This window comes from Festucalex cinctus, chromosome 19 (genome assembly GCF_051991245.1).
Source record: "Festucalex cinctus isolate MCC-2025b chromosome 19, RoL_Fcin_1.0, whole genome shotgun sequence".
NCBI classification, from domain to species: Eukaryota; Metazoa; Chordata; class Actinopteri; order Syngnathiformes; family Syngnathidae; genus Festucalex; species Festucalex cinctus.
Window position 1 is genome coordinate 14253572 of NC_135429.1, and position 13001 is coordinate 14266572.

At 39.0% G+C, this 13001-nt stretch overlaps 2 protein-coding genes across 6 annotated transcripts; one reads left to right on the plus strand and one right to left on the minus strand.

Moving 5' to 3' along the window:
- The first annotated feature begins 211 nt into the window (after nucleotides 1-211).
- Nucleotides 212-4205, plus strand: olah (oleoyl-ACP hydrolase). The gene is made up of 6 exons (XM_077507719.1): nucleotides 212-737; nucleotides 1160-1298; nucleotides 1391-1490; nucleotides 2669-2838; nucleotides 2924-3006; nucleotides 3252-4205. The coding sequence occupies exons 1-6, from the start codon at nucleotides 608-610 to the stop codon at nucleotides 3392-3394; spliced, it is 765 nt and encodes a 254-aa protein (XP_077363845.1). The 5' UTR covers nucleotides 212-607; the 3' UTR covers nucleotides 3395-4205.
- Nucleotides 4206-4478: 273 nt separating this feature from the next.
- On the minus strand, nucleotides 4479-12281 carry LOC144007689 (sodium/hydrogen exchanger 3-like). Of its 5 annotated transcripts, none has more exons than XM_077507528.1 (17): nucleotides 11814-12281; nucleotides 11317-11619; nucleotides 10686-10846; nucleotides 9840-9915; nucleotides 9583-9684; nucleotides 8973-9029; nucleotides 8809-8889; nucleotides 8521-8741; nucleotides 8374-8463; nucleotides 8219-8289; nucleotides 8029-8158; nucleotides 6901-7046; nucleotides 6657-6771; nucleotides 6382-6552; nucleotides 6101-6137; nucleotides 5268-5360; nucleotides 4479-5091 (listed from the first exon to the last, which is right to left on the minus strand). In XM_077507528.1, exons 1-17 carry the CDS (start codon nucleotides 12037-12039, stop codon nucleotides 4721-4723), a joined length of 2451 nt encoding a protein of 816 aa, XP_077363654.1. In that variant the 5' UTR covers nucleotides 12040-12281; the 3' UTR covers nucleotides 4479-4720. The 5 variants fall into 5 exon arrangements, with proteins under 5 accessions (XP_077363654.1, XP_077363655.1, XP_077363653.1 ...); XM_077507529.1 differs by having other exon boundaries at nucleotides 8521-8723; nucleotides 11814-12280; XM_077507527.1 differs by having other exon boundaries at nucleotides 8973-8998; nucleotides 9583-9760; nucleotides 11814-12279.
- Nucleotides 12282-13001: the final 720 nt, after the last annotated feature.

The window sequence follows — 13001 nt, forward strand, 5'->3', positions numbered from 1 at the left end:
AGAAATACGTTGTGCTTTTATTTATTTATTTTACAATACAATTTTACATTAATATCGCAGTTTTAAATGATTCAAAGAGGTTATTCAGCATCCGTTACAAAATAAAAGACTACTGTTTCCGCTTTTTCTAGGGCGTGTATAGTCCTAACTTGACACAAAAGTCAAGCTCCCGCTGCCACCAAGGGAACCCCGTCAGGAAATACCAATTGTACGAAAGAACGTCACTTCCCCCTAACTTTTGCGTTTCGAATTTAGAATTAAATCGCCTATAATTTTACACTTCTCCACGTCAGACCTTCAGTGAGGATCGATCCATATCGTATTTGCTTTGTTTTAAGTGACTTGAAGTTGACAGCTGCAAGAATATTCCGCGTTGACATTCTCACCCCCGCCATAAGATGTCTATCTGTCAAAACGACAACAGTAAAAACAACCGTAGAAGAATAAATCCCGGAACTATTAATATCTGAAATTTGCAGTGCAACTTACTTTTGCTTCTACATTTGTGTTTTGTTTTCGCCGTGGAGTCAGCCGCCTTTCTTGCATTGTGAGTCAACACGGGCACAAATCACTTTGCGAGTCTTCATACTAGTTGTACAAATCCAGAATGGAAAAATTGATCAATTGTTTCAAGAAAAGGCCAGATGCTGTTGCCAGGTTGATCTGCTTCCCCTGGGCAGGTGGAGGCTCCATACATTATGCACGCTGGGGGAGCATCCTGAACAGCTCCATAGAAGGTAACCACAACATAATACCAGCATTAGTATCAGCAGTAGCAGCTTCAGAGTAGATACATACTGTATATGTGAAGCAATTACACAAAGTTTTATATTAATTATCCATACTGTTAAAACAGCCTGGTGATTAAACAAAAAGTCAAGGATTGGCCTCACTGAGCAACAACAGAATCATGTATTTTTCAGACCAAAACGACGTAATGACCTTGACATTTACTGTTGTAACTAAATTATCTTTATTACATAATTTGTTTGCTATAGTATTTCAGTAATGTGTTGTTTGTGGAAAATAAGGAAGTGAATGATGAGATCAAATTTCTTCTGCTCTTCTCCCGCCTTGCCACCCAGTGTAGGACGTAAGAAGTACAATCAGTATAGTTTTGATACCTCTGGCTAAAGTATACTTATTCTTTTACTTTCAGTGTTTGCTGTCAAACTACCAGGACGGGAAAGTCGGGCTAAAGAGCCTTTCTTCGTTAACATGCAGCAGATTGTAGATGAAGTTCTTCATTTGTTATTACCAGTGCTCAAAGAGAAGCCATTTGCTCTTTTTGGCCACAGGTATGAGAACAAAACAGCATATACTGTATGTTTCTTCATACTTTAAATATATATACTCATGCCATGTTGTTTACCCTTCTGATTTGTCTTAGTTTTGGTGCTTATACAAGCTACGCTGTTGCAGATGCTCTGAAGAAACTCCACAACATTGAGCCAATTCATATTTTCCTTTCTGGTGCATCTGCACCTTATGTAAGCGACAGTGTGATTTGTTTTCATTTTCCTGAATTACTTATGCAATAGGGGTGTTAAAAAAAATCGATTCGGCAATATATCGCGATATTACATCGCGCAATTCTCGAATCAATTCAATAGGGGGCCGAATCGATTTTTAAATATCCATTTTTGATGGAAAAATAGTTACCAAAACGTCTTAGGGTTCACACCTTAAGCATGGAAAAATGTTATATTAATGGAACACTAAGCCTTAATATTTTTAATTTATTGCTGTTCAAACATGAAACAGATTATGATCTGTGTAAGACTGAAGTTTCAGATAAATAAATAATACATTTTCATACAAATCATTATCTTACACTGTACAAGTTTCGTGATTAGTATTTTCTAAATTTAAATAAAAAAAATCACAACAATGGATTTATAAATTCGTATCGGGTAGGGGTGTAAAAAAAAAAAATCGATTCGGCGATATATCGCGATATACATTACATTACATTACATATACGATTATTCTCGAATCGATTCAATAATCGGCAGAATCGATTTTTTTTTTTGATTTTTTTTTTTTTTTTTTTTTTTTTTTTTAGGATTCACACCTTGAGCATGGAAGGATGTTATATGAACGGAACATTAAGCCTTAATATTTTATTTTAATGCTGTTCAAACATGAAACAGATTACAACCTCTATAAGACTGAAATTTCAGATAAATAAATAATACATTTTCATATAAATCTTACACTCTAGAAGCTTACTGATTAGTATTTTCTAAATTTGAATGAAAAAAATCGCAACAATCGACTTATAAATTCGTATCGGGATTAATCGGTATCGAATCGAATCGTGACCTGTGAATCGTGATACGAATCGAATCGTCAGGTACTAGGCAATTCACACCCCTAGTATCGGGATTAATCGGTATCGAATCGAATCGTGACCTATGAATCGTGATACGATCGAATCGTCAGGTACTAGCCAATTCACACCCCTATTATGCAAATTGTACTGTCAAAAATAGCAGACTAGAATGTTAAGTTGAATATCCCCTTGAGGGATCAAATAAGGATAATAAAATATTGATTGGATTCAAATCCTAAGAAATTCTGCAGTCATTTTGTAGTGTTTGTTCTTGACAGTCCAGTTTTTTTACTCCATGTCAGATCATTTTGTCTCGTCATCGTATCTTTATAGTCTGACACTCGCATCCAAGCCCCAAAGAGAAGTGACTTATCAGATGACGACTTTCTCAAGTGGCTAATATCCATCGGAGGAACTCCGCCCGAGCTCCTGGCCAACCCAGAAGTTCTTAAACTGTTCCTTCCTGCGCTTAAGGCTGACCTCCATGTTGTTGAGAACTACAAGTGAGCTCACAACAAATAAAAATTTATCAAAAATTAATTAACTGTGCTTTCTTATTATAGCTGTATTCTACTTGTTTTGCTACAGGTGTAACAAGCCTTTAAGTCCATTCCTCACCTGCCCAGTCTCATGCTTTGATGGGAAAGATGATATTCCTCATGATTTACAAGGTCAGTGCTCTGATGATTAATATACAGTAAGACTCATTCAGCAGTGTTTACAGTTTGCAAAGGTGTTGAGTTTTTATAATTTTTCTATATACCAAGCATTGAAAAAGCTACATTAGCTTCAAAATGCTTATTCGGTTCGACCTTTCCGGGAATTAAACAATCTAATGTTACAATTTAATCTAGTCTTCTTGCATGGATTTGCTGTTATCAGTTTGAATGCATCTGATTGCATTATTTGTCAACAGCATGGAAAGACACCACGACAGGAGATTTCGTCATCAGGATGCTGGATGGGTCTCATTTCTACCTTAAGGATCCTGGAAATGAAAAAATAATATTAGACTATGTTACAAAACATCTAGAAACGTCAGAAATGGACTATTTATGAAGAAATATGTTTATATGTGAATATATGTGTATATGTTAGGGATGTGTGAGTACCGATACCAGGCCTTACTTCAAGGTATTGGTACCCGTGATGGCAGTTGCCCTCTTGTGGCTGTTTTACCATCAGGAGCTAGAAATTATAATGGAAAATTACCATTAATTTTATGTAATTTTAGGCAAAAATGTTATATTGGGATATACTGGTCTTTCTTTTTTTTTTTTATGAATTACTTAAGCAAATTGTTGGTACTGCGATTGGCTGGCAACCAGTCCAGCTGAGATAGGCTCCAGCACCCCCCGTGACCCTTGTGAGGTATAAGCGGTCAAGAAAATGGATGGATGGATAGAAATTGTTTGTACTGTTAAAAAAAGCAGAGCATTTTTTTTGTATGCACCAATAGTAGTAGTAGTATCAGTATTTGTAAATACTCAAGACATTAGTACTCATACTGGTATGAGTATGAGTATAGTCGGGCAGTCTATCTCTACTACTGTGTATATATAATACACACCAACAAAATTTGTGCAAATGGTAGTACCTCTCTAGAAAAACACACAATAATCCCAAAATAACTTGAAACTGACATTTGTGTTTAAAAAATAATTGACCAATGTAAATCAAGCAGCTTAATATTTGTGGTCCAACAGAGTTGTCTTGAAAAATAATACTAAGAGAATCACTGCAATCAACAAGAGATTTTCTTTTTTTTTTTTGGTATGCCCGAGATTGTGTTTACTTTTGTTTCTTTATAGGCCTGTCACAGGCAAAATTGTTGGTACCCCTTTTCTCAAATAAAAGCCCGCAAGCATCACTTTGGCTGGTTGACTTTTATGTTTTGATTTTAATTGTAGTGTTAACAAAAAGTCCAGAGGGAATTTAAAAAGATTTCTGAATTTTGAACATATTTGAATAATATATTTGGCGTTCAGTTGATGTGATTTGCGCATACAGTGGCATGTGTGGCTTGAGAAGTGGAGTATTTTTCCCAGTGTTATTTTAACAGTACAGCTGTTAAAACATATGCACTGAGAGAGAATTGTATTAGAGAGAAAAAAAACTGAAGTGAAGGAGGAAAAGCCACACATTTGTTGTCCAAATGCTTTTATTCTGATCCCCGAGTCAGCCTCAACTGCCAGCAAGGAAAATAACTTCACTGCATGTAGTTTACTCAAGTGCTTTGCTTTACCGAATGCGGGAAGTTGGTTGCACATAACCCCAACAACAAAATTGTGGCTAACAAATTTGCTACGTGGCTTTTAATTCTTAGAAACCACCATAGCCACACTGAGCAAAAAAATTCATGTCAAGCCCTGTTGTTGATCACCATCAGTCAGGGGGTGGTGACGTTGACGTTGACGGTGGCGGCGTTGACGGTGGCGGCGTTGACGGTGGCGGCGTTGACGGTGGCGACGTTGACGGCGGCGGCGTTGACGGCGGCGGCGTTGACGGCGGCGGCGTTGATGGCAGTGCGAGCTCTTCATCGCTACTGTCTTCCACATCTGCTGCATCTGCCTGCGCGACGGACTCTGTGGAGGGTGCCCGGCGAATGCTGCTGGGCGTACAGGGCAATCTTTCCCGAGCCCTCTCCGAGGGGGTTGCTGCGTTGCTATCAGCCTCCGTCCCTGACAACCACGGCGGGGCCAGTGTTGATTCCGCCGCCTCTGTTTCTAACACGAAGGTTGGCTTCTCGTTTTCAGCTACATGGGGAAGAAATGTCTTTCAAGGTTGATCTTGTCCCCTTACAAATATTGTTCATAAAGCACTTTTCCTTTGCCAACATCATCCATCCACCTCACAGGTGTGGCATATCAATTTGCTGTTTAGATTGCTTGATTATTGCACAGGTGTGACAGTAAAAGATAGATGTTCTTACCTTCTGCTTTCCGGAGGACTTTCATTGTGAGTGAATCATCCGATGCCTCATAGCTGGACGTGCTGTCCTCCTCCTCCTCTGCTATATCAGGGTCTAGAACAGGGGTGTCAAACTATTAGCTCAGGGGCCACATGGAGGAAAATATATTACTGAGTGGGCCGAATCGGTAAAATAATGGTATTTTAACTTAAAAACAATTTCCGTCAATTATAGGCAGATTTTTGTGATTTTTGGGCCATCCCTAAATTACGGAGCTCAACTGTAATCTATTGTTTAAAAAAATAATGCAAATGTAATGCAGCAACACTTTGCCTGTATGAGTTCTTGACATGTGTAAATCTACCTGTTTTACAGCTTTTATAGCTCCCAGAATGCACTGTGTGGCACAGTTAATGAAGTTATAAGGACGTTAATCCCTGTCATATGTATTTTTGTTACCAGGAATTTACTTTGTGTCATATTTAACATGTTTATGTTGATCTATGATTAAAAAAACAAACATTTTTTTTTAAACAAACCATAACTTTTAAGTTGTGTGTAAAATAATGACTTCCACTGCGATTCCGTGTAAAAGTTACATTACTCATCTGAGGACTGCTTGTGAAATTACAAATTTATATATTTGATTGTGTCTGTCTGATTAATTGGTCCGACATTATAATTTTTTATTTTATTTTTTTTACTTCACAAAGTCTTCTCACGGGCCGGATTAGACCCATTTGCGGGCCTGATCCGGCCCGCGGGCCATATGTTTGACACCCCTGGTCTAGAAAATAAATGTTATGAGTGTCATAATGCAATGATTATATCACATTAGTTGCTTATCTTCTTACCTTCATTGGCATAACGGTAAAGTTTTCCACTTGACATCTGAAAGAGCGAGAATTAGTTAATAAATAAAGTCCAGGATTTGTGATGTCCCAATTTACTTAGAATGTATTTATGTTTAAATGCAAGACAGTGAGACTCCAACTTGAGACGTTGTGTAAAATGTGCATTTAAAAAATACAGAATATACAATGATTTTCAAATCCTTTTCCACCTAGAATCAAGTGAATACACCACAAAGAGAAGCTATTTATCAAGTGTTTGTGAATTCATCATCAAGCTTGACCTTGTGCTCGTGGAGTTTTTTGGGGTACTTTGTCAACGTCTTGGCGGCAAGCCCCATCTTTGTCGTCTTAAAAGACTCCAAACGATTTCTCATCGTCCTTTGGAAGATCTCCTGCGCCTCTTTTTTGTCTTTGTTGACCTCGATATAGCTCCTGCTGTATCTATGCCGATGCTGCCACACGGAACATGTACAGGAAGGACGAATGAATCATGGCGTCGTCATATTCTTGCGTTTCAGTTTGTTTTTCATAGGCACGTTCAACTCAAGGACTCTACCTGTTTCCTGCCTTTGTACAAGTGTTGCTGCAGCAGGTGGTGGCTGATGTCTTCTGTTTGCTTCGCACCCTTCTGCTCATGCATGTCCAGGCTCACGGAAGGCCAGGGTTCTCTTCTACTTATGTAAAATGTTAAGAACTCAGTATGGTCATAAACATTGTGGAAACTATCATCATCATAATCACAGCAGCATTATCTTTGAAAACTCGTCTTCGTATAATCACGGCTGAAAAGTTGAACTCACCCCAAAGTGGACACTGCACCAAGCTCGTCTCCCATGTTCGCCATGATATCCGGCATGGCTTCAGAGGATTTTTGCGCAAACTTCTTCTCGAGTTCAATAACTCCAGATTGATTTCGAATCAGTCCCAAAGAGCCGTTGCGTTCGCCCTGCATCCAAAATGAGGAAACACGTTGAATGATCATTATTGTTTGCTTTGTTTCCTTTCCCTCAGTCTCATGTTTTGACATATGGGCTACTCCCATGACTGAAGAGTGTAATTCTCTGGTCACCCAAATTATCACTAAAATTACATTCACTGTATTTTTGGCCTCATAACACAAAAGTGTTTTTTTCCACATGCCTACTAATTGATTTTTTTTTTTGTCTGCCATCCAGGTCATGGTAATCCGTAAAAATGGAATCTAAACTAATCTTGTCTGTTGAATTTAGTTTTTTCTTGTTTAAAAAAAAAAAAACAATAATACTTGAATAATTATGCTATCGTTATACCTGGAAATAGCCTCACAGCATTTAAAATGCTTAAAGAGGAAGTCAAGTCCAAATGTTTCTGCTATGCACCTCTACTAGTCTAAATATGGCATGATTCTGATTAATATTGTGTTTGTGGAAAATTAATTAAGCAGCAAAATCCACCCCTTTTTTAATTTTTTTTATTTTATTTTATTTTATCCATCTCAGAGGGCGGCCATTTTGCCACTTGCTGTCAACTGAAAATGACATCACAGTTGCGCAGGTAACAACCAATCATGGCTCACCTCTTTTCTCAGTTTAGACATGTAACGTTCGCAAAGCTGAGCCCTGATTGCTGTGATGTCATTTTCAGTCGCAATAAGGCAAAATGGCCGACCCCTGATTAATTTAAAAAAAAAAGAAAAAAAAAAGGTGGATTTAACTGCTTAATTCCTATTACACAAAAGCAATATTATATCAATCTGAATGCCTTGTTTAGGCTAGTAGCGCTACACAGACCATATTATTGTAAAAACATGTTGACAGTATTCTTCGCAAAGTCACGAGGTGGGGTTTTCCCACGTATAATGGCTTAGATTCCTGAACAAAATCTGCGAATTGGTGGTAATAGCGACTGTCGAACAGTGACTACACAACCGTTCACTGTACTGCACCCACCTCTGTTACGTAGCTGATAGCATCCTTGAGGTTGAGCCGATGAAAAACTTTGAAGACGTAGTCCTGATTCTTCCTTGCCGATGGCTTCATCAAAATCGGCGCCACCCACTTCTCTTCAAAATGATTCCACCTACACAAGTACATATTACAGCTCCGTTCGACGTCATCAATTTCAATCTTGAACAATTACTTGTCCATCATGTAGTTGTGACCAAATTGCCCAGCTATATCTTCAATTGCAACCAGCATGTGTTCGAAGACCTGTATAAAGATGACAGGTTAGTGCAAGGTTAACTGTTAAGAGACTGTAAATGTGAAAAATGTTTTTGTTTTTTTAAACTTCACCTTATTCTGCACTGTTTCTATAAGCGAGTGCTCGGTGTCTGAAGCTCTCTTTACTTTCAGCCAAGTGACAAGAGGTTTCAGTGTCAGTCCCTGCAAGCACCAAATTTAAATTCCGAGCCACATCGGCAACAACAAATCACAACCTACCTGAAGGATGACAGTAAAATAAACCACGATCAGAGTTGTGGAGACCATTAAATTCTTCTCCTTAATCTTTTTCTCATCCAGCATCACTGCCAGGCCGTAGGCGACTGCCCCTCGCAGGCCACCGTAGCTCATAATAATTTGATCGATGACCTCCAATTGGATCAGCCGGAATTTGTTCATGATCCAAGTGAGGAAAAAGACTCCTATACAGCAAACACAATCTGTCTGTCTGGTGAAAAATGCTATCACATTGCATCGTGTTTAGTTTCCAACCTGATCAAATCTCACCAATGAAGCGATAAACAACGATGAAGATCAGTGTGAGGATGACTAAGCCAGTGTTCCACACCCATAACGTCTTATCGACGGCTGCGATTCCGAGGAAAACAAATATGATGGTTTCTGACCCATTGGCGAGCACCTTCATGGCATATCTGACTGTGGTGACGGACCTCTCATCCATGTTTGCATTGATGTACTTTTTGCAGGACACGCCACAACAGATAGTCCTCCAGTGAATAAAAAACACAGGGGAGAGAAACAAATAAATGCTTCATTTACGATTGTTCCCCAAAATCACATAGAACTAAACAAGTAAGTGAGTTCTGAGAATTGGTTCTGTAAGAAAAAAAAGATGGCCTGTAAAGCTGAGTCTATATTTGGATGGCTTTTTTTTTTTAAAGAGTTGTATTGTACAGGAGGAGGATTCTAGTTCAGGATCAAAGAAAACAGAACAAGCTTTGATTCTAAATATACTTTCTATTTGATGATTTTATATGAATTCCAAGATTTTACTCAAGTTAGAAGCCTTGAAAAAGAGTAGAAAATATGATAAACTGTGATTAATCGTGATTAATCGCAATTAATCGCAACTAATTGAGATTATTCACAACTAATCACGATTAATTACATAAAGTTGTGCAAATACTTAAAGAAATTTTATCATTTAGCAGCACTAGTTGTTTAAAAAAAAAAACATCTACAATAAAAACAGGCCAGCATGATAGTGTAGAATGATAATAGAAGTGACATGTTTGATTAAAAAAAGACTTGAGGACTCACGAAAGGATGGCAGAGAGGGACAACATCTCAGCAGTGAGGTATGAGAGGTACCCCACCACAAAGATGAAGCCTGGCTCAATGATCTGGATACTTCTTGTGTATCTGGTCAGAAGAGAGAGCATCAAACCAAACAGTAGACCCAGGAGGGACCCACCAACTGCCACCAAGAAAAAGGAAACTGGACACACACAAAAAAAAAAATGGAAATATGTTTTGCTCCTGGCAATCAATGATTCATTCAGATTTTCACGCCTTACCTATTGCTCTGAGGATATCCAAAAAATCAATGGGTTTGGTCAGGGGAATAAATGCCTCAATCGTATTAAAGAGCATCTACAATTAACAGCACAACACGACAAACAATGAATATTATCATATGATTTTCATTATATGGTAAACATTCAGAGGCAGCAAATCTAGGTCCAGAAAGAAAAAAAACCTGCCACAGTTTGGCTTTAGCCCCTAGTGCTAGCAAGCTAGCTCCCTAGCAGGTAAACGAGCACCATGGGTACTAGCTAGCTAGCTCCCTAGCAAGTAAACGAGCATCATGGGAGCTAGCTAACTACTGCCGCACCTGAGGCTAAGGGCTGTGGCAGGGTTATTTACTTTCTGGACCTGGATTTGGCGCTTCTATATACTGTATATTTAAAAGACAAGTCAAGTCAACAGAAACATTTGCTTTACAATAATATGGTTTATGCTGCCCGAATTGTGTAAACCGCTCTTCTGATTAATATTGTGTTTGTTGAATATGAATTAAGTAACAAAATCCACCCGTTTTCAACCAACTCATGGGGCGGCCATTTTGCCACTGGCTTTTGACTAAAAATAACATCACAGCTGCTCAGGGTAACGACCAATCACGGCTCAGCTTGCCACACATGACCAAACTCAGCAAACAAGTGAGGCGTGATTGGTTGTTAACTGAGCCCTGAGCAACTGTGATGTCATTTTCACTTGACAGCAAGTGGCAAAATGGCCGCCCCCCGAGATGGATCCCAACGGATGGACATTTTTGCGCCCACCTCAATCTTGAGAATTACTTACAAATGTTACTTTGTTGAATTTGAAGATAACTATTGAATCACCATGAACATACTCACCACTGTCACACCATCATTGACTAGTGACTCCCCAAACACCAGAATGAAAAGAACCTCATTGACGTGGACCTCTTCAAACACAGAAAAAACAGCCACTGGGTCCACGGCGGCAATCACAGAGCTGAACAAAAGATAATGCAGCAAATCCATGTCCAAATCACCTGCAAAGCAAAAGGCAGGAGAGAGAGACATTTTGATTTGAAATTGAATTGAATGAAATTCTCAGTGAGGTCCCCTCCATCAGCCATCACCTTATCGTGGTGGAGGGGTTTGTGTGTCCCAATGACCATAGGAGCAGCGTCTGCAGTGATGCGGACTTTGTATCGATCTGTCGTGGTGAAGAAGGAGCTGAGCCAAAAGCCAAAGCTCTCAATTTAGTTGGGTAGCACCGTGAATTGGAAACTTTTACAAACTTTTATGCCAAATATTGTTTTTGATTCATTGACGGAATAATTAATACAATCATCCATTTAACACATTCATTGCCAGACCAGCAAAAAATGCATCATTTGCATCGTCTTTTTCCGTCAATGGCAGTGAATGAGTTAATGACCCTTTGATGGCTGCATCCCTTCAAAGCAGCCCTGCATGTTTCATTCCTAATATCGGTAAACTTACTACATCTTCTTACCCATGGCTCCTCCCTTCTGACAGACGCACAGGGTGAACCCCAAACTGACAGCATTCCACAAGGTCCCGATGACAGCACACACCAGAATAGTTCCAATGTTTCTGAAGAACAGCTTGTTTGGCATAAAATAGCCTGCATCCAGGACGATTTGAGGAAGGAGGTATAAGAAGAACACGGTCGGTGTCAACTTGAAGAGTTCCACTTTGTCAGCGCCCCAGATTATGAAACCCAGGACAAAGCCGAAGCAAATGAGTAGGGCGCTCTCTGGGATGACGGAGGTCACATTATGGTTAGCCTCGATCACTGTGGAGAAACAACAGATTTTCATTTCAGAGCATTTTCTTTTTCCTGTTGAAGTGAATACAACTTCATGAACCAAATATTAAATATATGTAAATATATGTCAGTCCTTCTGATAGGGTTTAGGTCAGAGAACTAGACTATCACAGACTAATTTGTTTTAAAATAAATTCAAATATTACTGAATTTTTACTTACCTAGTTTAGACAAAAATGCCACCAGTACACCTACTGCAACTACGTAAGGGCCCTTAACATGTTCCCACCTAAAGGACACAATGGGTATCCTGCTGTTATTCCCATTTTCTTGGGTACTCGAATTTTGATGCTTTACGGTCTCATTCACGACTGGGGACCCAAGGACCACAAAAATCAGCAACACTGAGCAGAGGATCCAAATGTACGCAAATCCACATGGTTGCATGATCGGTTCAATCCAGGAAGGAAAGAAAAAGGAAGCCACTTCTTTTGCCTTGAACCCCAAATGTATGGAATTAGATAGCAATTTAAAACATTGTTTGGCTTCTGCCAAGTTCTTCCATATTATCCTTGGTTAATTAAAACTCTTCTCGTTTTCATCTTTACTCTACTGTCGGTTTTGTATGCCTTATAGTCAGGCAATTGAATGCGAAATGACCGAGAGAGGAAGCACTAATTCCTTTAAACGCAGAAAGGCTTTAATGTTCGCGTGTTGACGTAATCTGTCGTGACGTCACGTAAATCTGAAAAATTAATATTAGAATGATCAGAATTCAAACTCGCGGTGTAACGAACGAGTCAAGTAAAAAAAAAAAAAAAAAAATGTTGATTTAGAAGTCAAATGCGTTTCAGGTTCCTCAAGAATCGCTCGCGATAAATAACTTCAGAAACGAAAGTTATTATTTTGGTACCACAGGCGTCGACTAGTAATGTGTGTCCTCTGGCTCCCCTTAGTGGTGACAATGTTTTTTTTGTTTTTTTTGTTTTTTTTACTTGTTGACTTCTGTAGATAATAATACCGGAATAATGAACTTTATTTACATATTGTAGCGTTAGAGAACTAACAGGCCCTTTACGGCCTGTCCAGACGGTCGGAATCGGGAAACCACCCACAAGGTTTGCTACAATATCAACTTGTAAAACACAGTTAAATAACGACCTGACTCCTGGGTGTTCATTTCGTGGTACGTCGGTTTTTCCCAGGAATGGTGCAATCAAAACAACTTGCTGATAGTCAACAATTAGCCCTCATAAGTTTACATAGTGTGAAATGTGGGTCTTTTAATTTGAACACAAAGCTACTCAGTTGAATGAATGGCAACAGGTGGGTACGCCTTCTGCCACCTAGTGGAACAACATTTAATTGTTCTGCACGTCTCTACATGTCATTCGAGTAGATAGATGAAA